Source organism: Notamacropus eugenii, chromosome 1 (genome assembly GCF_028372415.1).
Source record: "Notamacropus eugenii isolate mMacEug1 chromosome 1, mMacEug1.pri_v2, whole genome shotgun sequence".
In the NCBI taxonomy this organism is placed as follows: domain Eukaryota; kingdom Metazoa; phylum Chordata; class Mammalia; order Diprotodontia; family Macropodidae; genus Notamacropus; species Notamacropus eugenii.
In genome coordinates this window covers 67209215-67235238 of record NC_092872.1, presented here as the reverse complement: position 1 = coordinate 67235238, position 26024 = coordinate 67209215, and the positions used below count along the sequence as shown (strand labels likewise).

The window sequence follows — 26024 nt, the reverse complement described above, 5'->3', positions numbered from 1 at the left end:
GAATAAACAATCCAACTATATAAGGCTCAGACAAGGGTTAAAGCAAGAAATTACCAAGCTCAGGGCTGCAAAGATCCACATTTTCAATTAACCCTTCAAATGAAATGTATTGATTACCTACCCCATCTTGGTCAGATTCTAATGTGAGGTTAAAATATCAACCACAGGATAACAGGCTCCTGCTCTGAGCAGATATTATAATGACAACTGATCAAAAATCCTGGTGGCAGTTTGGAACCTCTTTGTAATATTATTTCAGTTTGGTAAACGCATAAAAAAATCCCATAATATTCTGGAAGTGGTCAATAATATATGTAATGGATTTTTATGGGCAAATCAAAGATTGCAGAGCTTGATCCAAAAGAAAGAAAGAAAAAAAACATTTATAGTTTGGCATGCTGTTTACTGTAGCTTTTACAACAAAGCAAAGGTCTGAACAGATCAGAGAATTTCAAAGCCAGTAACTTATACACATTCCAAAATTTCAAGAACAGTTTGGAAAGAATCTTTTGGCAGCAGTTATACAACATGCATCAGATATTCCCTACTATCCAACAGTTAAACAGAAAATACAGTTATCACATAGTCATTCATCATTCTCTCCTAAAGAAAAAAAAAAAGATTTCTATATAGAGAATGGAAACTAGAAGAATCCTGCAGCTTTCTTTCCACTCAAGCGCAGCCATTGATTTTTGTTGGGATGAACTTTACACCCAAATCACGAGCTTAGAAAAGTGAACCTGAAGTTGTTGAGTCTCTGGCACTCACAGCTTGGTGTTGGGTCTCATTTTAGGTTACCATGATTTCCAATAAAACCTGTGAGTTCTTCTGTACAATTCCTTGGAGTGTGAGTTCTTGTGGGGAATTTAAATCTGTGATGTGATCCTGGTCTCTGGAGAAAGTCAGGAAGAAGCTACATTTGGAAGGCTTCAGAAAGTTTTCTTTATAGTCACAATTCCACCGAAAGCATTAAATAAATCAAATGTATAATACTGTCCCCAGGGACTTGGCTTGAGGAGGTATTTCTTTATTTTAACTCTCTCAAAGAGATTTTCCTGAGCATGATAACTATTTCTTCAACAACATATTGTCTGTCTTAAGGCAAGGCATCAGTGGATTTTTTATAATTTATAGCATAGTATATAAAAAAGGTAACTTCAAATACTTCTACATTTGAAGAATAATCTGAACCTATTCTTAATATAAAAAAATAAAGAAAATACTTCCAAAATATTTATCCATAAAAAGAATTTCAAAGATTGTACTGTTGAACTTTACCTTTCTGATTAGATTACCACTTAAGGTCTTGTAATACTACTGGAATGATATTTGATTAAACCAATCTACCCACTGCTCACTCAGACCATTTGGAGCAGATGAGTGTGTAAGTTAAGAATGGTAAACTTCAGAATATGACACTCCTCCCCCCAAAAAATTGTAATTAGCTCCCAGTGGAATTAACTTAGAGCAACTCCTTTATCAGTATGAGATACACTTCTGCAGCCAATATTAAAGTTCCCTCAGGAAAAAAAAAAGATCTTTAAAAAATGTATTAAAAGAATTTTAACCGCATCCCTGCTTTAAGTTAAAAATCTAATCATCCCTGAATGGGTGAAATATTTTGATTATATTTTTTACCCAATTCCAACTGATTCTTCAATGAAACTGGACTACAACCATTACACAGAGTGCTTGAATATAATTTTATACCTGACTCCCCAAATTAATTATGATAATCAGGCACTGGAAGATAACAGCTCTAAGTTATATTCTGTTTCATCCCCGGTGTCTTCAGCCAACTCCTTCCATCAGTTAGAATCGTGGTGAAATCTCTCTCACTTCTTCCAGCTTTGAAAGGACCCACTGTAAGCAAAGAAATAAAAGAAGATATGTTCTTCATTTGTAATCCTAATATTTTAAAACATTCTGATGAGTTTATGGGAAAACTTGTTTTCACCTTAACCAATTGTGACCTAAATTTAACGAGCATTTACTAATCTCCTACTTAGTAGGCACAATGTAAAGCAATGGAAATATAGTAACAAATACAAATGGTCCCTGACCTCTACAATTTATATTTTGCTGGAGGAAATGATATGGTTATAAGATAAGTAAATGCAAAATCTATACTGATAATTAGGGGTGGAGAGGACAAGCAGAGTCTCCTCCTATGGAAGAAAGCCATTGAGCTGAACTTTGAGAGGCAGAGGTAAGGAAGAATACTTATTCCAAGGACTAGGGAAAACACTGGACAAAGGCAGGGAGATAGGAGATGGAATAGTATGGGTAGCAAACCTGGAAAAGTAGGTTGTAGCTGCATTGTGAAGAACTTTAAAGGTCAGGAATATCATTATGGCCTCTACATAGAAGCTAGATTAGAGAGGGGAGATATTAGAACTAGGGAAATCAATCAAGAGGCTATTACAAAACTCAGGGTGAGAAATTATGGGGGACCAAACCATGGTGGTGGGGGCTTTGTGAGTCTTTCCTCTCCTAGTTCTGCACTTACACCAGTGGACTTCAACACACACATAGAGTGGCACTCTTTCAAACCCAACTTTCTGGCTCTTCCATGGCCTACTCTTCTATCCTCCTCCATCTCTGCTACAGACAGAGGGTCATACCTTCCTTGCCATCACACATTCTCTGAAATTCCTTCATGGGGTCTTTTCTCATGTCTGACTAGGCTGGGAGCCAGGAAGGGAGCCCATGCATCTACACTCACCTCCGTGACCACAGGCCACTTAACCTTTTGATGCTTTAGTTTCCTCACCTTTAAAGTGATAGTGATTAGACTAAATACTCTTCAAAAGTTTCGAAGTTTTTTTTAGCTTGAAAATTCTGTGAACTCAACGGATTAGGCACTGAGCACTCTAGCTGTCACAAAGTTATAGTCCTCGTTATATATATGTCCTAGGTATTACAGGACAATGGTACAAAGTAGAATTCCAGAGCCCTGATAATAATAAATGGTAATAATAACGTCCATTTACACAGCCATATAAAGTTTACAAAGCATCTCATTTTAAAATTTTTTTTATTTGAGACTCAAACACCAGAACACAAATACAGAATAAAGAAAAGAAAATCAAGCTTGAAACATAAATACAAAGAAAAGCACGTCACATGCATAGCAGAACATAAAGAGAGGATTCCAAATAGGCAGGCATAAATTTTCATCGCAAGAAAGCCTGTATGATAAATACTACATCTTGGCTTGAGAGCTGTCCAGCTTTTCTTTGCTTCCTTCTAAGTTTTTTTTTTGTTTTCTGCTGTGCACTGTACTTGCTCTTTTCACCCCCTTCCATGCCCCCTCCCCCCTGAAGGCTATAATTAAGTACGAATATATTTATATAGAGATCTATACATACACACAAACATACATAGATATATACTTTCCCTAACAAATTCTACTCCTGATCTTTGTTTTTGTTTGTGCTTATCTCTTATTTCCTATCCCTCCTGACTCCTCTACTTTACTTCTTCCCACTACCCTGCCTTAATTACTTAGCCTACCCTCCCTCAAAGGTTCCTTCCCCTAAACTCCTATCCTCTCATTTCCATAAATCTAAATACTGCTATAACCCCTTATAACCTATTCACTCTCCCCTCTAGAGATCCCTTCCTTATCCTCTCCCCCACCTCTCTATTCCCTTATGGTTTTATTTCTTCTGAATTTGGGAGACTTTTATACATACATACATACGTACATACACATGTATGTATTATTCCCTCTTAAACCCATTCCCAATGAAAGTAGGTCACCAGAACTACCAGCCCTCCTCCTCCATCTACTTCCTCTGTGCTGACTTTTCCACTTGTGCCTCATTTGTAGTGTTTTTTAGCTTTTTAGCTGTTCCTAAATGGTTTTACTTTTTAAAGTCATATCACACTCAGGTCTACCCCAATCTTTCTTATGAGCTACCCAATTACTAATGACAATCTAAGACATACATTTTACATATATAAAAGTTATATGGTCTGTCCTTATTGAATCTCTCGAGATCAGTCTTTGGTATATAGTCCATTATTTTTCCTTTTAGTATTATGTTTAACTTTGCCGTAACTCCTATTCTTTAGGTTTTCAATATATAATGTTCCAAAACCTGTGATCCTTTAGTTTTTCCACTACTAGGTCTTGTGTGATTCTGATTGTGGCACTGTCATATTTAAATTGGTTTTTTCCTTGCTGCTTCTTTTAATGTTTTATCCTTGGGCTGGAAGTTTTGGAATTTGACTATGACATTCTTGTGAGCTTTCCTCATAAGATCTATTTTAAGTGGAGCTCAATGGACTGGATTTTTTCTATTTCTACTGTTGCCCCCCCCTTCTCCCCCACACCCCCCCCTGGCATTGCTGCAATGCTTCAGGACAATTTTCTTTAATTATTTCTTGTATTATTGTATCAGGATTCTTTGGATCATAGCTTTCAGGCAGTCTGATTATTTTTAAGTTTTTTTGATCTGTTCTTCAGATAAATTGTTTTTCTTATAAGATGTTTCACTGTCTTCTATTTTTTCATTCTTTATATTTTTAAAATTATTTATTGATCTCTTATAACTTTGCTGGCTTCATCTTCTCCAATTCTAATTTTCAAGGTGTCATTTTTTTCCTTAAGATTTTGGATCTCCTGTTTTTCCTGGATTATTCTTACTTTTTAAAAATGTTTCCTCCATCTCTCATTTGATTTTTAAAATCTTTTTTAAGTTCTTCTATAAATTTTTTGGGGCAGGTGACCATTTAATGTTACTGGGGTAGAAAGTTTCTGTTTTAATATCCTTCTGTGAAGATAAATCCTGGTCTTCTCTATTCCCTTAATAACTTTCTGTGGTTACCCTCTTCTTTGCCTGTGAACTTTTTTTTTTTTTTTTTGTAACGATAGCTTAACTTTTGTAATCATCTCTAGTCCTGAGGTATGTGGAATGGTGCCTCTGGCCCCAGATCTTCTTGTCTCCTCTAGCCTGGAACCGAAGGCAGACCTCCTGCCTCCTCTCAGTGCCCACAGTCAGGGGCACTCTGCCCCACTGCTTCTGCACTCACCAGGCATGTGCTGGTTTCTTCCCGTCCCTGCCCCTCTGCAGCTTGGTTGGGTCTGGTGCTCCTTCTCAGCAGAGGTTCCCTCGATTTTCCCTGGCTCAGATGCTCAACTCCCTTCACTGTCCCCTTGGCAAAAGTTCCTAGGGCTGGGGCCCAGGCAGCCTCCCAAACTAGCTAACTCCAGAGCTTGGCCTTTGCAGTTTAAGCAGACCCCAGCCTGAAGGTGCTTACTCTTCACAGGGACCAAATCAGGTCCTGGAACTCTTCTTTGGATCTCTAATTGTTCTAGGAGGACTCCTGTGGTATCCTTACTCTTACTTATTTCTACCCTCACTTTGTTCACCCTGAGGTGCCACTTTATCCCTTTTGTGGGGGAAAATCTGGAGAATCTGGAATGTTCTGACCTAGCTCGCCTTCTTCCCAGAATCCTCTTTCAGCATTTCATTTTCAAAAATCCTAAGAGGCAGCTACTTTTATCTCCATTTTACATCTGAGAAAACTGAAGCTCCATACCATTAAGAGACATCTTCAAGGTAACAAAGAACTGAATAATTAGTTTTCTGGGGTCTTAGAATTCTGAATTCATTTTAGTAAAGTATAAATGGAAATAAATAAACCACTATGCGAGAGATGTGAAACTGTAGTAGAGATCACAGCTAACAAGTAATATAAAACCTAAAACAGGCTGCTAGGAGGTCGATCTGCACCTTGGGGAAATCAGTGACCTGCTACTTGCCTCAGTTCCCCCGACTGTAAAATGGGGACAGTAATACTTCCTAGGCTTGTTATGAAGCTCCAATGAGATAACATTTGCAAAGTGTTTCCCACATGCCTAGCCCTCTATAAATGCGCTATTATTAAAATTCCTTCTACTATCTCTACTTAGTATGGTCACAGTAGGAATCTCACAGTTGGAAGGAACTTCAGAAGTTAACTAATTCAACTATACGCAATCAAAACCCCTTCAGCAACATCTCCGATAAATGCTCATTCAATTTCTACTTGAAAACCTCCAGTGATAAGGGAAATCTACAAATTCCTGAACTGAGACTTCAAGTATGCTTGTGGCAGCCCAGAGGGAACAGGAAGAAGGAGAGCTCTCACTGACTTCTCACACCTTCTCAACGTTGCTTCTATTTCCCCTAGGTTACTGAAATTTGTCTCTAAGGTTTCACAACAAAATTTCATTTACTAAATATAATGGCATTTTCTCAGTCCTCACGCTTGAACTCTTTGAAACTGCTCACCACTTTTCCCTTCATGTTTTTTCCTCCCTTAGCCTTCAGTACATTGTTATATATCCTGGTTCTCCTACATGCCTGACCACTCCTTCTCAATTTTCTTACTGGATCATTATCCATGTCCCATACCTTAACTGTGGGCTCTAGCTTGGGCCTTCTTTTCTTATCTTTCCTCATGCTTCCTCAGTTCTCATGGGTTCAATTATTATCTTTGGGTAGATGACTCTTGTATCTATTTACAGAGCCTTGATCCTTCTTTTGAGTTGTACTCCATATCTACTATTTTCTGGACATCTCTAATTGAGGATGTTGTAGGTCAAAAAAAAAGTTTACATTTCTAAAGCAGAACTCCTATCTTCTCTCTTAAAACTGCTCCTTCTCCATATTTCCCTATTTCTGTTAAGGATATACACAATATTTCAGTTATCCAAGTTACACAAAATTCAGTTATTTTTTATTCCTTCCATACTATATCTCATCAGCTTCCAAGTCTCCCTATTCAAGATGGCCACTTAGCTGGTTTAAGTTTCACCACTTCTCAGACTCCTAATTGAATTCCCAGCTTCAAGCTGAGTTAAGGTACAACTCTCTTCTTAAAGTACAGATCTCACAGTCTCACTCTTCACATTAAGGATCTCTCAGTTACAGGTTCCCAATTAACTCTAGGTATTTTAAGCTCTTCACAATCTGACTCCAGGACACCTTTCAAGAATTCTATCACATTGTTCTCCCTTCATGTCTCCATCAAACAGGTCCAGCTCTTGTTCACTGAATTTAACATTCCATCTCTACGCCTTTGCACAGCGTGTCTTCCATGCCGGGAATGAACTCTATCCACCTTCATTTCTTAGCTTCTTTCAAGGTTCAGCACATGTGCCACTTCCTATGGGATGATTTTCCTGATCCCCTGGGTTTTAAGAGTTCTCTTTATTTTTAATTATCTTGTATTACTTATCTGTTTACTTGTTCTCATTTCCTGACAATGCAGGTTATATGAGAATAAGGAAGTATTTTTAAAAAATTGTTTCAAATTTTGGGAGTCAGTAAAGTCCAAGACGTGAGTGAGATCACCATGAGGAAGAGGGGGTAGGGAGAGAAGAAAACGGGGAGAGAGAAGTTGAAGACCACGCACTACGGAAAGAACCTTGAGGAATGCTTGTAGTATAGGAGGAAGAAGATGAAAAACTGAGAAAAGGTCACTGGATTCCATCAGATGTCAACGGTAAGTTGAAGAAACAATTTCATCAGCATATAGGCTTGGCGATCACAAGGTGGAGTTATTGACTGATTGGTGAGACAGTGAAAGAGACCCAGAAGTGAAACGACTGGGCCAAGTTTGGAAGTGGGCGGGGCATTCCAATGCCTTTAGAGTCAAAGGACAAGGATGTGATCCTGGCCTCTGATGCTCTTGGCCAAGTCCCTTAACCTCCCGTGGGCCTCAGTTTCTTTACCTGTAAATGTAGGGGTAAGTAACTGAGGAGGACTTGGAGGTCCCTGTCAGCTCTAGGTCTGTGATCCTAGTGGAAGAGCTGAGAGTACAACTGTACTCTCTTAGCTCCAATGTGTTTACAACAATAAGAATAATTATAGTAACTCCAACAACAATGATATTGACAAAGCACTTTAAGATCTCCACATGCTTTACATGTGTGATTTCACCTTCTCACAACAACCCTAAGAGTTCAGTGCTTGTAAGAGGCTGACCAGGGTCACGGGGGAGTAAATGCCCGAGGCAGGATTCAATTTCAGATTTTCCCAATTCCAAATCAAACGTTCTACTGGCTGTGCCACCCAGCTATTCAGTTGAATAAATATAATAAATTACAAATAAATGTGGGCAGTTTATGGAAAATTACTAAGTTTTATTTTATGAAAATGTTTACTGTAACTTTCTGATCTGAGGGACTTAACAGGCTTATCGGGGTTCTCCCTTATTATGGACATGAATTCCAATGTTCTTAAAAATCTGACACTGTGCCAAACTAGTCTAACTTAACTAAAAACAAGATCCATAACTGATCACACAAAGGAACAATACTCGAGTTAGCAAATACTCTGATGACTCCAAATGTAAGGACAATCCATACTGATGCACTTTATTTAACTTTCTTATCATTAAAAAAAAAAATGAAGAAGAAAAAATGTGACAGAGTTGCCAGGGCAACATCATGGAGTCAAAATTCTGAATTCCAGTTCTGCCTCTGATACATACTATTATATGCCAATAGACAACTCGCTAGGACAATACAAACAACTTGGCAATCTGCATTAAAAAACATTTCCATATCAGAAGTTCTCATGCTGATAAAGGCAGATATTGAAACTAAATTTAAAAAGAAAAAAACAACAATATTCTCAACTGTCAACATATCCACTGTATAGTTTCAAAGCTCATAATATGATAAAAATGACAATCCTAACTAAATTAGTTTACTTATTCAGTACCATACCACTCAAACTACCAAAAAATTATTTTATAGACCTGGAAAAAAATAACAAAATTCATCAGAAAAAAAAAAAGATCCAGAATATCAAGGGAATTAATGAAAAGAAATGCAAGGGAAGTTGGCAGATCTTAAATTATATTATAAAGCAGCAATCATCGAAACTACTCAGTACTGACAACAAATAAGAGTGGTGCATCAGTAAGACACAGTAGACAATGACTATAGTATTCCACTGTTTGATAAATCCAAAGATTCCAGCTTCTGGGATAAGAACTCACTATTTTAACAAAAGCTGCTGGGAACACAGGAAAATAGTATGGTAGAAACTAGGCAAAGACCAACATCTTACACAGTTTACCAAGATAAAGTCAAAATGGGTACATGATTTAGATTAAAAGGCTGATATTATAAGCAAACTGGGAGAACAAGGAATAGTTTACCTGTCAGATTTATGGAGAATGGAAAAATTTATGACCAAACAAGAGCTAGAGAACATTATGAAATGCAAAATGGATGACTTTAATTACATTAAATTGAAAAGTTTTTGTACAAACAAAGTCCATGGAACCAAGATTAGAAGGAAAGCAGAAAGCTGGGAAACAATTTTTACAATCAGTGTCTTTGATGAAGGCCTCATTTCTAAAATACATAGAGAGCTGAGTCAAATTTATAAGAATGCAAGTTATTCCCCAATTGATAAATGGTCAAAGGATATGAACAGGCAGTGTTCAGAAGAAATTAAAGCTATCTATAGTCATATGAAAAAATGCTCTAAATCACTACTGATTAGAGAAATGAAAATTAAAACTACTCTGAGGTACCACATCCCACCTATCAGAATAGCTAACAGGACAAAAGAGGAAAATGATCAATGCTGGAGAAGATGTGAGAAAATTGGAACACTAATGCATTGCTGGTGGAGTTGTGACCTGATCCCACCATTCTGGAGAGCAATTTGGAATTATGCCCAAAGGACTATCAAAATTGTGAACACCTTTTGACCCAGCAATACCATTTCTAGGTCTGGATCCTAAAGAGATCATTAAAATGTGAAAAGGATCCACATGTACCAAAAATAGCTCTTTTTGTGGTGGCCAAGAATTGGAAATTGAGGGGATGCCTATCAATTGGGGAATGGCTGAACAAGCCGTGGTATATGAATGTGATGGAATACTATTGTTCCACAAGAAATGATAAACAGGTGGATTTAAGAAAAACCTGGAAAGACTTACAGGAACTGATGCTAAGTGAAGTGAGCAGAACCAGGGGAACGTTGTACACAGTAACAGCCACATTGAGTGATGACTAACTTTGATAGACTTACCTCTTCTTAGCAATGCAAGAATCTATGACATCTCCAAAAGACTCATGATGGAAAATGCCATCCACATCCAGAAAAAGAACTATGTAGTCTGAATGCAGATCAAAGTATACTATTGGCTCATTTTTTTTGCTCTTCTTTCTTGTGGCTCCTCTCATTGGTTCTAATTCTTCTTTACAACATGACTAATGTGAAGATATGTTTAATATGAATGTATATGTAGAGCATATGTAGAGAATGTATATGTATCAGATTGCAAGCCATCTTGGGGTGGAGGAAGGGAGGGAGGAGGAGAAAATTTGAAACTCAAAATCTTATGGAAGCAAATGTTGAAAACAAAGTAAATAAATCAATTTTTTAAAAAAATGTCAGAAGCTTATATCACTTTTAATGAAAGAGGTAACTGGATTTACCTGGGCATCTTTTGCAGTCTTAAAATTAACTATTTTCCCAAACTCTTTGGCATGGAATACAGACTTTACACGTTCCTACAGACCAAATAAAGAAATGAATAATTATACAGAAGGGTAAACAAATTTTACTGGGAAATTAGCATAAGAAAAACAATTTCGTTGCTCTGTACTTCATATCAGAAATGATACTTTTTGAAAAACATTACAAGAAGCAAATAGGATGGAGAATCAAGCACATGCCTACCAGTGAAAGAACATGATGACAAACTCAGTTCTACAATTCCTTAATCTAAAAAAGGTACATTTTTACTGCAAAAACAGCAAAGGAAAAAGCAGAGAGTGAAGAATGGCAATATTTTTCTCTTTTTTCCCCCCAAACAATTTATTAGATTTTCTTTCTGAATCATTAAGTCCAGAAATCATAGATGAGATCAGTATATCTCAAATCTATCTACATGATCCATTACAGTTACAAGCTAACCATGAAAGAACTAGCTCATGTGTTTAGCACTTTGAGAAAATCAAAACACAATCATAGAGGTGGCATGTAGTCTATCTCTCCTTTACAGATTCTTTTCAGTGTTAAGGAAAATCTATATTTGTAGGAAAATTCTGCCTAAGGAGCCCAATTCTCTATCCTAATGATGTGAGAACAAAGAGCGGAGCTCACCTAGGATCAACAATGGTACCCTGACACTGGTAACTGGCTGGAACTAAAGAACCTATTAGTAGGCCATATGTGGGTTTTGATAAAATCAATCTTAAGTTACTAGTTCTAGTTAGCAAATTCTCAAACATTCAGAGTTTAAAAGAAATCCATCTGGGTTTAAGAAACAAGACAAAGGACTAAAATAAACTCTACACCATTATGTCTTTTGTGCTCTTATAGCATTCCATATATCTTTTATTCCTTGTCCAGAATAGATAATAATTGCTGATAAGACCTGAATGATAAAAAGCCAACCTTATTTTCCAATGATCTGTCCCCTAACGAATATGTGATGAATGTCTAGCATAAACCAAAATTTGCTAGCAGTCAGAAAAATTCTAAGTACCTGCCAGCAAGAGGTTTATGATCTAGTTGGAGAGACCAGTCACTAAGAATAAGTAAGAAGCTGTTTTAGACACAACGGCCTTTTATTCTTTGGAAGAATATTAAACTCGGTGGATATTTATGGTCTCAGCTTAGTGCTACACATGATAGCAGAATGGTATGATAGACAAGGAGAGGGACTGGACCTGTGATTTCATTGATTAGGAACCCTTACTTTAATAAAGTACTCTCTCTAAATATAGTTCAGCATCTTCTCTAAAGACCCGAGAGGTTAACTCCCTTGCCCAGCATCACACAACCAGGATATGCCAGAGGAAAATCTGAACTCAGGTCTTCTGGCTCAGAGGTTGTATCTCTCCACTGCAACATATTACCTCTCACATGGCAGAATAGTGTAACAATAGAAGGGAACAGGAATAGCCCACTGAAAGGCATTATTTTGTATGCAGTACCACAGAAAGTAACATCTGTTAAAACTGACCTATTTTCTGTTTGGCAAAAGTATGTGACCACATGCTAATTAGAAACTTAGAAATACCAAACCAGAAAAATGAAAACATCTTGAAAAATAAATAAATCTTAATGTTTTATCAACACATTTTATTCAATATACCTTGGCCTCAATACGTAATCTTCTTCCATGAACGATAAATGGCTCTTTGGTAAATTCATCAAAATTGTATTGCCACTCACAGGTCAGCTGCCCAAATGTTCCTTTTGTCACAAACAACACTCCACTACCAAAAAGAAAGAGAGTAAAAACAGCTAGTATAACAATAGCTAACATTTATAGCATAGCTGAAGGCTTGCGAAGACCTTTATGGATCTCATTTTTTTCTGAAAACAACCCTTGAAGGTAGGTACTATTATTTACAAAACCAAAAACACCCAAAACCAGGAATTATTTGAAGGTGCTTCAAAAATAAGGTAACAGGGTAATTTTTTCATGGAACCTATTGTTATTCTCTTTCTGGGACTTTATATGTAACCAGAGCATTAGAATTATTGTATTTGCCACTAATATTCTAGGTAGCACTAACTATTTGCCCTTGTATGAGAGGGAATTTCCCACCACACTGAGCACAGAACTAGAAATACAATTCTAATATCATTTCTGATAACTGGCATTCTGACAATCTCATATTACTTAAACAGTGAAACTTATGGGGCTTTGATAAGGATCAGTTAATGCTTATGTAGTCTTTTTTTGAAAGTCCTACTTTGAATTACAACATTTATATAACTTCTCATATCAGAATTTCTTCCTCATTTTTCAAGTTGAAAATCAAGAAAAAATGCTTTCCCTGCAAAATACTTCTCTTACCCCACTCCCCACGCAAATTATTTTCTTCTGCTTTCAGACAACAATTGTCATTGCCTGCAGAGAATTCACTAAGTGGAATATGCTTTGTTTTTTGCCAGAGCAAAGGACTAAATTAAAGACACAACTGGTTCCTTGTCACTGGCCAGGGTGAGGGAATGAAAGAGGTACTACTTAGCATGCATCTCCCCATCCTCCACAACTTTACTCTGATCCGTCTCCTTCCAAAAAGGTGGAGGGATTAAGAATTATTATCAGTTTCCCAATAAACCTTCAATGATGTGGAAAGGCATTCAATAATTTAACAACTCATACACAAATATAAATATATACATATGAATATATACATAGAGATATGCATGTACATGTCTATATACCTTTCTATATACGCATGACATTAAATATATAAATTAAAATATAGACAAATATGTAAACATGTTTACACATTCACATGTATGTATGTGTGTATGTATATGCACATTCATACACATATATATCCCAATCTACTTTCCTCACAAAACTCCTCTGGCAGAAATGGATCATCTTTTCCATTCTGCAGATGAGGAAATTGAGGCTCAAGGTTTAAATGAGCTGGCTAGAGTCACAGAGCTGGAAAATGGCAGATATGGGCCTCACATCCACTGATTCCAAGTCCAGCACTCGTTCCATTGGACATTTAAATAGGGATATAGCAGCTGTGCAGCTCTTGTTTCTTGGGCAAAAGACATGTGTTGTTTTGTTATTTGTTTTCGAAGAGGACCAAGGACATCATGGGATGACATCTTGACTTGCCCATGAATTGGCTTTAAGTGGGGCCAAGTTGTACAAAGTCATCAGCCTCACTCTCTCTTTCAGAGTCATCAGAGGGCCAGTGGAAAGATCAGGAATGGAGAACCTGTGGCCTTGAGGCAACACGTAGCCTTCTAAATCCTTAGGTGCGGCCTTTTGACTGAATCCAAATTTGATGGAATAAATCTAAAATTTGGATTCAGTCAAAAGATTGCACTTAAGGATTTAGAAGGCCACATGCAGCTTGAAGGCCACAGGTTTCCCACCCCCGGGCAAGACAAAAGTCAAGAGGACTGGCAATGGTTCAGGATGCAGTGGATGACCTTGGTATCTTTGATGTCTGACCAAGCTTTAAGCTCTCAACTGTGCCTGCTTCAACCACCTTCACGGCCATTAGAACAAACTGTTCTCATCTGCCCATTCCACCCAGGTAATTTTTCACAGGCTTGGGGTAGACACCTGCTAACTCACTGATGGATTTGGAGTCTGCTGGTGACCCTGAACCTGGTTAAGTCCACCTGCTGAGACAGTTCACTGGGGTGTGGCTACTGCACATGCTACAGCTTCTTAGAGCCACAGGGGAAAACTGTTTGGTGGGTGGACATCAAAGGTGGATAAAGAGCCCTGAAAAGTGCTCAGAAACTTCTCACAACAGAGGTACTAAGTCCTTTACACTCCATACACCCCAAAACGTAGGTGGTGTAGTGCATTAACCGTAAGACATAGATTCAGGAAGACTAGTTCAAATCCAGTCAAATCCAGTCTCAATTACCGAATGAATTAATGCTAAGGTTTTATAAATGATCAATTAGGCATATGCCTGCTGGTCTATATTGTAAAATGCTTTTATTTGTATATTTTCAGGCATAGGAAGAGAAGACAGGGAAACCATACAAAGCAACTTAATAGTAATGTGCTTACCTCTTAAAATGAAAATGTTAATGTGTCTATCTCTGTTAAATCTTATGCATATCATCTCTGTATTTGCTTATATAACTCTATTTGATTTTTTGAACTATCCTGATGTGCTTGAGGTTGCATTTCTACACCCTAGTGTACCCAGCTGAACCACATATATATACATATATATATATACACACACATATACATATGCACATATGAGCAAAGATTTGGATGGTCACTGATTCTCCTCATTAATAGCTCTTTGTAAGCCTCTTACTAAATTAAACAGTGAAATATTAAAACTACTGACAGTTACCTTGCCGTTATCATCAAGAAGTCTGTTTTATTGACCATAACGTGTGTAATATACTTGTTTTTGGCAAATCTTCCATTTTCTATCACCTAAAAATACAAAACACAAGAAAGGTTGACGCTATTCCTACTCTAATGTTACTTACATCTTATCCTCTTCTAGAAGTTATGGGGGAAAAATTCATGATCACATTTCTACAGTATTAATCTACATATCCTAGGTTAGATATCAGGAGCAAATTAACTTAATGTTCATTTAAATGGTGCTTTCACCTTCCTCAAAAGTACCTATTTGCAAAGATTTGTTAAAGATAATTCAATTTTAGCTAAGTGAGGACGTTCAATACATTCAGGTTCTTAAGGATATCTACTACAATAAAACCTGTGAACTGGTAACAAAACTAAATGCATTAGAGTTTAGATTAGACAAAAATGTTATTATTTAACAATCATGTTCCTTTTTACCTTGCACGATAAAATTAACATTTAATTCAGTCCGCATGACAACACATACAAAAGTCGATGAAACACCATAATTTATTACAGTCCTCTGCTAATTCCTTGTAATTCCCTCGTGTTCTGTCTTTTAAATCACACTCCTTCCTATATCAAACTTCACCTGCCCTTTACCCTTGGAAAGTACAGAAATGACAACAATTAATGAAACTGTTTCTTCATTGTTCATTCTGCACCAACCATTATTTTCTCCAGGTGTGAAGCTGTTTGCCAAAGTAATTATTAGGAGCTGAAATACCCATGCTTTAATAACCTTATCCTTTTCCTTTCTTATTATGATAGACAAGATGTACTTTTAGGCAGATGAGGTAACTGTGATTAGAATTCTGTAAAGCAAAAAAATGTATATAGTATAGATAAAATGTTGCCAACTTTAAAGATTTGGGGAGATAGCAAGGATGTTAGCTTGGAAAACATGGCTAATGAGGAAATATTGAAAGGAACTGGAATTATTTCACTCTGAGCAAAGAACACATAAGAATGATTTTATAATTTCTGGAAGACTCTTAGCACAAAGGTGGATGACTCTTCTGTATGGAGATTCCATAGGTGGCTCTTTTTCACCTGAGATATAAGAAGAAATAATGGGAAAAGAGAAGTATGAGAGAAAGAGGTAAGTTATATAAAAGAACTTCCCAATAACAAGACTATAAAACACTGTCGTGGATTATTCAGGAAAAATGGGAAAGCTTCTAGGTCTTAAAAATATGCAATCTATTTTTATTTTTTGAATATAACTTGGGTATAGACCTAATTCATTAAATCAAGGAAGTGGTTTAAATAACCTCCCATTTCTACAAACCCAGATTATACACTATATTAAAAGATTATGTCTTTAAATAAATTGCAAGCTCTAGTTCAATCCCCATATGTCTACAATCTCATTTTGCCTTAATGGTACCTCACATTAAACTCAAGCATGGCAGCTGGATCTAAACGTTAACTGAATGAGATTATACTACAGCAGAAAAGGGAAAGAATCAACAGCATTTCCTTCCCATTTTCAGTCTCTTGGGACTCATTCCAACCAAATCCGAAGTATGACAGTGGAAGAAATTAAACTAATTTCAAAAATCACACTGGTTTCTGGGTATAAACAATGTCAAAATTATCCGGGAAGAAACATGCAGAACGTCTTCTAGACCCAGTCTTACAGAGCACTTTAGAAGATGAGCAGATGCCGAAAGAGACAATACAGTATGATTTGAAACAAATAGTACTCGATTCCATTAAATGTATCTTTTGTTCCTGAGGTTTTTGAGAACGATTCCAACAAAACTCCTTATAGAACAATAATCAACCTAAATCATGAATTAATGGGAAAAACACGGCCAGGACTGAAAAGGAAAAGCAGCTTCCAAACTAAAAGCACATGGAGCATAAAACAGATTTCACAATTTGTCACACTAACAGCTTCTAATCCACGCTATTACTCCTTCCCTATTTCTCTCATCTTCATCCCTCCCTCAATTCATCATATTCTTCCTATTAAAAATCACACCATTCACACTTCAAACTTAAGTGTTATAGTTCCCTTCCCATTTATTTACTTTTACTTGTCGAAGAACTTATTAGGTATAAGTTCTCACAGCTGACTCAGTTTTTACACCTGAAAGGAATTATTTAGTGTCATTTTCTGATTTTACAAAAGATATCCAAAGAAGTACTTCTAAAATTTGCTTCTCACAGTAGTCCTGTGACACAGGTAACCACGTTCCTTCTCCCCCCACCCCCCTTTACAGATGCAGAAATTGATACACAGTGAATTTAAATGGTTTTATAGCACCCCTGTTGATGTGAACTGAATGGACTGCGAGGATCACACAGTCATGATGATTGCCCAGGAATCCTAATTTTTTATTCACTGTTCCTAACCCCAAATCTGTCCTATGCCCCTCCCCCCAACCCTTCATGAATCCATTCCCTGGGCCCTTAATAACATTTGCACCTAGCGGCTGCTGCTGTGCTGCTGTGCTGCTGATGTGGAGACAGGGACTCTTATGATCCCAAGGCGTTCAGTTGTAATGTAGCACCTACCTATTAAGTCTTACTCTGCTTATCCCAAGCTTGGTTCAGTCTGCTTTCCTAGTGATCAAACTCCATCTATTTGAGATTATCAGTACTCCATTGCCACCTGCTTTATTTGGCCACACTGCTTTCTGGTTCCCAAAGTGCTGTATGGCATATCTTTATTAAAGTGAATTAAGCAACATCTTTAAATCTGAATACAGAATCCAGACACATCTGAAAATAACTGATAACACTTTGAGATATTATAAAACCAGGACTGGAAATCACTACCCTAAGTCCTCTAGCAGTAACTAAGGTTAAAAAAAAAAAGTAGACAGAAGGATTATCAGCACAAAGTATTTTAATCCAAACTGTCTGATATCCCCATAGTAGCCTCATTTATATACTCCAGCACAGGTGGAGAAATTTTCTCTGCTTTATTCATTATATTCATTATGAGTTCACATTATCTTCCAACAAACTTTTGGGAAATGTTTAAAAGGAAAGAATGTCATATATAAGACACTGTACTGAACACATATGTTGGAATCCGTAGTCAACTAAATAATAAAGTCATGGTCACTGACAATAGGATACTCTGCATTTATTAAGATAGGCACTTAAAATAGTTCAATTAATGTAAACAAATCAAAAGAATCATTACTAAACATGGAAACAGATGGAAAAGAGTGAAGGAAATGAGAGGACTGCCTTTAGTATGAATCTCTGTTATCATCCAGACTTCAGATGTATAGTGAAACAACTCCCTCAGAAATATGACTGAGGGAATCAAAATACATTTTCTAAATAATTCAAACTATCCAGATGTTAGAGAAAAGAGTCACACAATGAATTGCTGAAAAGGCTAACCTGAAATTATGATACAGCTAAAAGGTAAACCACTGGCATGAAATATTTCAGGTCTCAAACAATTAAAGCAGTAAAAACAAACAATAAAAATTCATTTATGGAAAACTATTTAAGAAATTACTGTGAACATTTTAGAACATATAACAGACTCTCATTTGGTTTAAAATAGAATTTTAAAAGATACTAATAAGGAAGCATAAGAAATAACAGGAAAAAAAGTATTTCATCTGAATACAATATAAGAAATCAAGAACTAAAAGGTAAAGATGACAATCATAAAAAGAAATCACTGGACTATGGAATAATATCAAACTACAACAGATATGCAAGCACAGGATAAACCTACAACCTTGAATGGGCACAGAAAAAAGTTTAATCACAAGGAAAAACTCACTATGCTTTATTTTGTGAAACAATAAATCTCAGGGAAGGGTAAAGCCATAATGCAAAATTCTCCATATAGTCTAAATAAGCGTCTGTCCCTATAGGCACAAAACATAACCCCCCCCCCCCCCTTTTCTTTAACACCAATGAACTTTTCCTCAGTCACTTAAGAAACAATTGAATCAAAATTAGGCCAAAACAATCTTTTATGTAGCAAATGATATCTGACTGAAATGCCTTCCCGTCCTACAGTCATCTGATAAGGTAAATTTCAGTGATTCATATCAACTTTGAGATTAATCCCAGATTACAGTAATACATTCTTGAATTCAACTAGGCTTCTTGGATCAATTACAATAAAACTTTGCTAATTTAAATTCTTTCCACATCTGATCAGCAACTCTGGCCATCAACAAAAGCAGAATTTGTCCCACCTTAGGTATTTACTTCAGCAGAAAATAAAAGTAGGAGTGTTTAAAAGGATATAAATAATAAGTAGTTAAGTGCTCAGACCAAGAAACTGGAGGATCCCTAGATACAGGAGACTGATTTGCATGCAAGAAATTATGTTATTGGCCACACAGGCTAGAGTCCCTGAATCCAAAGACAGTAGGTAGCACCTAACTATTTTACCCTCACTGTATCTACTAAAAGGGCAAAACCTGGTTTGTTTTTATAAATGCTTGAGTTAATATAATTTTATTTTTTTCAAAAGAGTCTATAATTCATAGTCCAAAATTAGTAGGCTTTTAATGTATCCAAAAGAAAAATGTGTGCTGTTTTTCCAAATTAGTATGTGTTGTTTTATCCAAAAATAAGACACTAAATAGTATTGTTTCCTTTTTAAAAATGTGAAATATCAATGTTGAGGTCGAGGGGCAAATTACACAGGTCCCACCTCAAATGAATTTGACCCAAGCCTTCTTTCAGCGAGACAAGGTTTATTAAAACACCAGTTGGGGTGGGCGAGATTTTAAGAATATGAACTACCGGCCAGATTGTAAGAATCTGAGTGCTGGTCAGACTTTTAAGGAAGCTGAGCAATTAAATGGGAGGCAAGATGGACCTTTTATACAGTAAGACTGTGGGAAGATCTGGATGTAATCTAGGAGTGGCCAAGTAGTCTGGAATAACTGCAGGGAAACTGGGAGGTGACCGAAGGTGACAGAGAAGGGGTCTAGATGGAATTAAGGAGTGGTGATCTAGGGAGAGGCCAGGTGCCACAAACAATGAGGGCCATGCTGAAAGGGCAGCTGAAAGGACTGACTGGGAAGGGCATGGCCCAGGGACTTGGGCCATATGGTCAAGTCCAGGGCCTGTTAGGGGTCCATCAACAGTGCTCAATCATCAACATATGGTTATATGGTTGAAAGAGCAATTCTTATTTATTATTATATATGTGTATGTTACAAGAATATTTATATACACATATGTACATATATATACATATATAGTACACAATATGCAATGTCATTCATGTGCCATTCATGTCCTGCAACATAAAAGTTGAAGTTCTATTATACATAAACTCTGCCCTGCAATTTTCCATATGTAATCAGATAATCAATTTTATCAAATTGATCTAGGAAAATAGTTAAGCTTCCATCTTGTTCCTTAGCTATTCAATTTTGCACTTTATTAGAGCAAAAGAAACCATTTAATCTAGAAAGGTAAATTTTTTCCCCAAGAAACTGTAATATTCAAAGGTAGTACATAAATCTGGTCACTGTACTTGGAGAGCTCAGGCTAAAATCAACCCAGATCTTCTCAATCACTTCCCTACAGTGTGCTCACAACAGATAAACTCTCATCATACTTTATAGGAAGGAAGCTCCCAGGAGTAACTAGGATTGGAATTTCTTATAGAGTGATGAACTAAAGTCAACCTTCTGAATTATTCCCAGGAAAGATTTAGAAGTGAAGAAAAGCAGAGTGTCTTCTAATTGAGCAATAACATTTAAACTTCATTTTTAGATCCATGAGGAAACCTGTAAGTCACAATCTCGGATTTTAAGCGGCAAGTTTGCTATATCACCCACAACAATAACCACAAAGAAATAATAATCATAACCAGCACTTACGTCATGCTTTAAGACTTGCAAAAGCACTTTACACGTCTCACTGGAACCTCACAATAACTCTGGGGAGAAGGTACTATTCTTATCCCTATTTTATAAATGGGTAAACTGAGGCAGACAGCAATTAAGTGCTGTGAGCAGGGTCACACAACTAAGAGTCTGAGACAAGATTTGAACTCAGGTCTTCTTGACTCCAAGTCTAGTGCTCTCTCTTTTCAAAAGGTTTTTTGAATTTATTTCTGTAGTACTAGTGAATGAAGATTACAGTAAATAAAAACGGGAGAGCCCCAGCAGCAGTCTAAAAGTGAGTGAGTGTTCAGTCATTTTCAGCTGCGTCCGACTCTCCATGACCCCTTCTGGGGTTTTCTTGGCAAAAATAATAGAGTGGTTTTCCACTTGCCTGTGGTGACCCAGCAAGATAATGTAAATGGTGAGTGTCAGGGCAGAATGGAGGCCTCCCTGAAATGAAACTTCAGGAAGAGTTTGTGTGTCTACTAAGAGTGTTAGAAGTATCTTTCTTATTGGGTAAGATGTCAGTTTGAAACAAAGATGGATTTAATCTTTAAAAAACTGAAGTTTAAAGTTATTATATACTTTATTTACTAAAAAAACATTTTTCTTAGTTTTCTACCTATATCAGATACATATCTGTATATCATGAATGCAATAGGTAATAAATCTTTCAAATAATCATAAGACTCATTCAATCGATTTAAGCTGCAGGGCTTGGCCAAAATAACTATTTCATATATTATAAAGGTCAGTTCTTCCTAAATTCTGATATAAAGAGAAGATCTGAAATTTCCATAAAGGGAAATTAAACTGTCAGGGGAAGATTTGGTTAATGCCAACAACTTTAGTCAAGAAATACCTGCATTGTAATACCTGAAGATTCTACGTAGGACGAACTCTCTGATTCAGTTCAGCATAAAGTTAAGGGCCTTATCACCACACTCAGCGTTTTAAGACTTCCACAGATTTTCCCACAGTAGCCCTATTTGCATCCACAAACTTGAATTCTGCTATCCTCAACAACTAGAAAGCCAGTCTTCCTAAAAAGAGAAATATACCTCTTTCTCCATGGTTCCACCTTGGCTAAGACTAACAAACCTAATTTGCCTGCATAAGAGATCTGGGCTCTCTCCTCAGCCTTGTCATCCCCATCAGAAACACCTTTCTGAAGAGGAAGAGGAGGTGAAGAGTGTTACCCAATTAGCCTTTTGGAGTCTACTTTTCACACTTACTGAAGATTTCAGGTGAGGTCAGGCAGACTGCTCGGCACTACTCTGATGATCTGACTGCCTATGATAAGACCCCTCTTCCAGATCAGATGTGATAGTCTTCCTGAAGCAGTACAGGTAAAGATCATATCAGATGAAGGCAGATATCTTCTGATTGCTGTCAAGGCAGAGCTTCAAGCTATTTGCAAACTTCTGCAATTTCTGAAAGAAAAGAAACACACAGCAAACAAAAACAGCCTCCCCCCCCCACGCCACGTCACAAGCTGCAACTGTGCTGTCTTTACAAGTGACAAGAAGACAAGACAGACAATTTTTAAAAATAGGTATGATGCAGAATATATCGCTTGTGCAGGTCAGTTCTGGGTCAGTATGCCTACACAATGAGACTAAGACTAAAACATCCTGCAGGGGAGGGGCTGGGGAATAAAGAAAAATAGGGATAAGAGAAAATAGCTGACAACAAAGGAGCAAATAGTAGCTTTTGCTTCCAGACAAGACACGAAAATGCTGCTGCCTGCAAATGGTAAGCTCAGGAAGAAAGGGCTATTTTTCTACATTATGAATTATCCTCCTGCATAGTATAATTTAAAACTTTTCTAGCCTTTAAAAGCAATATCTTCCACCATGTAAAACGCTATCAGGAAATAGTGAATTAACTTTTTCCATGGAAATCTGTTAGTTCTGACCAAATTCAGTATCATGGTTTTAGGTAAAAAATTTTTAAAATTAATTTTTACTGAATCTCCCATTTTCTTTCAAGAAAGCATTAAGAATCATCTTAAACATAGTGTAGTTATCAAGCTAAAAATGGGAGCTTAAAGAATTGAAAAATACATATTTAAGTAAAAACAATTCAATTTAACTGGTATTGTTATTAGCTTAATTAGAATGTTTATTTTTTATTTAGCTTTCTCCTAAATTGCTCTTAAATGACTATTTAATGCTTTGAATTCTTATTTGTGCAACAACCAGTAGCTCAAATAGGCATAAGATTGTTTTAACAGAAATCTTTGTTCAACAATTTGAACAAGTTTGAATTTCTATGCTTAAAATAGAGGCTTATAATTTCCCATGTTATGGAGAAATGAGTTAAAGGTGTTGGATTATAATCAGGCTTAAAATCAAATACTATTTTATAAGATTTGCTACAGCGGAAAGAGTACTGAATTTATGACCAAAGGACGCAGTTTCCAATCCTGACTGTCATTCAATAACTCTCTGCATGACCTTGGGCACACCACCTCACTTCTTCGATCTCAGTTTCTCGTGTAAAACGAGGAGCTTGAACCACACAACATCTAAGGTCCCATCTGGCTCTAAATCTATGAGTTATAATTGTGGGCCCTTGCTTATTCTGTCTCTGCGTTTCTTTCACCTTTGGCACATAATTTCCATTTTGGAGAAGTAAAGATCAGAGAAAATGTCTAGTCTTCCATTTATTGGTCTTGTGACCAGGAATTTGATTTTTTTTTTTTTTAAGATTTAACAGAACTAGTATTTGAGCTATAATACTTGGTACACCAAGACTAATGAAAAAAAGTACTATGTTCACCTTCACAAGCTGGCTGAGTAAACTCTAAACTCCAGGAAAGAACGGACCTATCACATTTTACATAAAAAAACATTAAATCCATACACAGAAATATAAATACATGCAACTGTTCTGACAAAGATACATTTGGTAGTGATCATAAATTCCCTTAAAATAAAGTTTTTATATGTGCTTAGTACAGTACTCTGTGTGTGTGTGTGCATGTGTATGTGTGTATGTGTGTGTGTGTGTGTGTGTGTGTGTGTATCATGGTATATGCTGTACACAAGAATTTGAGAAAGCTTTAAAAAAGTGCTATTCTACACTTTCTTTTAAACAAACTTCATTCCACCCAGAAAGTAGGAAGCAGTACCTCTTACCCAATAATTTCTTACTCATAACCCTTATTTGACTTGAGTAGGTGGCATATAGCATATTAATATTATCTTACTAAATTAATAATATATCACTCTCCAAATCTTAGGTTTTCAAGTTATTAGGAACTACAGTCAACAGGAAAAAATAAATGAAAATATGAGTAAGTAATGAGGGGCAATGTACTAAGGTACAGAACTAATATGGATATTTTCATCAAGAGGAATTTTAACTCAGGATTCCTCTAGAAGATTTCAGTAAAGCAAGCTCTTATATTAAGATCCAGTACACTATTTTGAACATATGGGCCTTAAAATTGCTTTGATTTTTAAGTTCTTTTCATAAATTTATGTTTCTGTCTATAGACTAAATAAAGCACAATCACTTCCCCATATAACATAATCTTCCCCATGTTTGAAATCAACATTTCAAAGTACACCAAATGGCATAGGTTAATATTATTAACTTAATAGCATATAGACAAATGATAAATTTCTATTACTTCTAACTGCTTTGATTTGAAAAAAAAATCCATTCTCAAAATCTTGCAATTATTCCCTATGTTCAACTTTGTCTCTATTTTCTCTGTAGGTTTTTAAATAACCATGTTATTTATTTTATTACTCAAAGTATCACATATTCTTATTGCACTGCTTAATTATAACGGGAGAAGATTCCTACTTTCTTATAAAGTTTTCCACCTTACTCTCCTTTCCTAAGTTCAAATCGCTAAGTTGGAAAAAACCTCAGACAGAAAAAATTTAAAAGTTCCTTACGCAAAGGAGAGCTGCATATGTACACTTGCTTTTCTACATGGTTAATAACCATCCAGAAATTCAATATTTAAGTAAAGTTCCAATGCACAGAAAGGATTTCTTACCTAGGTCTACTTTTATGTAACAATTCTATTTGTGCCCTCGTTCTCAACCTAGATTTCTTTACTATTTATTCATTCTTTAATTTGGAAAACTATATTGGAACAACTGCCATTAGTAAACAACCTCGTAATAAGCGGGAACTCATTTTATTAATACAATGGAATTAAACCCAAATGCAAAATGACTGAGAAAAAAGAAAAATATTTTGTCTGTGATACAACTCTATCTCTTTAAACACGAGGTACAAGATCCCAAAGTGGAATAATTCTCCACTGTTAAAAATATTAAATCTGTTCTTAAAAAATAAACACCATTATCTTTGATATAAAGAAATTATTTATATAGCTATGTTTAATATGTACATATATATTTCTGTACGTACATACACAAACATAACAATATAAAATAGAGACCTCTTAATCATAGGGAATTATGAAGAGATGATTTCACTGGTAAATCACTGGAGGGGAAAAGCAGAGACTGAAAAGTGAATATAAATTACAATAAAAAATATGCCTGTAAAATAAGGCAAAAATACTTAAATTTTAAAAGCCTTTTTTAACCACTTGCAGACTTTTTTTTTTTTTTTGGCAATTCTTAGAATAACTGCTTCAAACCCATTTCTAGAAGGACTTTCCTATATGGACGGAATGTCCTATAGCATGGAAAGAGCTCTGGGTTTGTGATTAAGAGACGTGGGTTCATTTCCTGCTTCAGCATTTACAGTGTAAAAAATCACTTAACCTCTCTGACCCACAATTTTTTCTCTTCAAATTATGTTTAAGTTTGTACTACATTATTTCACAGGGTTGCTGTGAGGAAATCATTGTGTCAACTGTTTAGTGTCATACAAACATAAGACATCATTACTAGAACGAACAAGATCAAATAAATTTTAGTTTACCTGATCTTTTTCCTGTTAATACACTATAGAAATACAGTTGCTAACGTTTTGTTGTTTTTTAAAATAAAATCATCCCTTTTTCCTCCAGTTCAACAGAATTATAGAAATATAGACATGTCAAATATTTTCTACACAAGCAGTTTAATATCACCACCAAGTCATTATGTGTACTTGACACAGTTACAGGTAAGAAAAATTTTCCTTTCTCATTTTTCTTTTTACAGGTACATACATACATACAGAAAATTAGCTAGTCACGCAGCTCTGGGCTTCTAAAATAATTAGGAATTTTGAAAGGGTATGGTTGAGGGGCATGATGTGGCATAGGGAGCTAGTGCTCGTTATGATCTTAAGAAACAATCATAGCAGGGGGAGGCACACAAAAGGTTGCTACCATCA

The 26024-nt window shown here is 36.2% G+C and overlaps 1 protein-coding gene across 2 annotated transcripts in view; it reads right to left on the bottom strand.

Annotated features, from left to right (window-relative positions):
- Positions 1–382: 382 nt before the first annotated feature.
- The window catches only part of VPS13A (vacuolar protein sorting 13 homolog A), a 284410-nt gene continuing 258768 nt past the window's right edge, over positions 383–26024 (bottom strand). For both annotated transcript variants that reach the window (XM_072604918.1, XM_072604943.1), the window contains 4 exons: positions 14843–14928; positions 12127–12250; positions 10460–10534; positions 383–1863 (listed from right to left, as the gene is read on the bottom strand). In XM_072604918.1, the coding sequence (XP_072461019.1) occupies positions 1813–1863; positions 10460–10534; positions 12127–12250; positions 14843–14928 (336 nt within the window). In that variant the 3' untranslated portion in view covers positions 383–1812. The remainder of the gene's footprint in view (positions 1864–10459; positions 10535–12126; positions 12251–14842; positions 14929–26024) is intronic.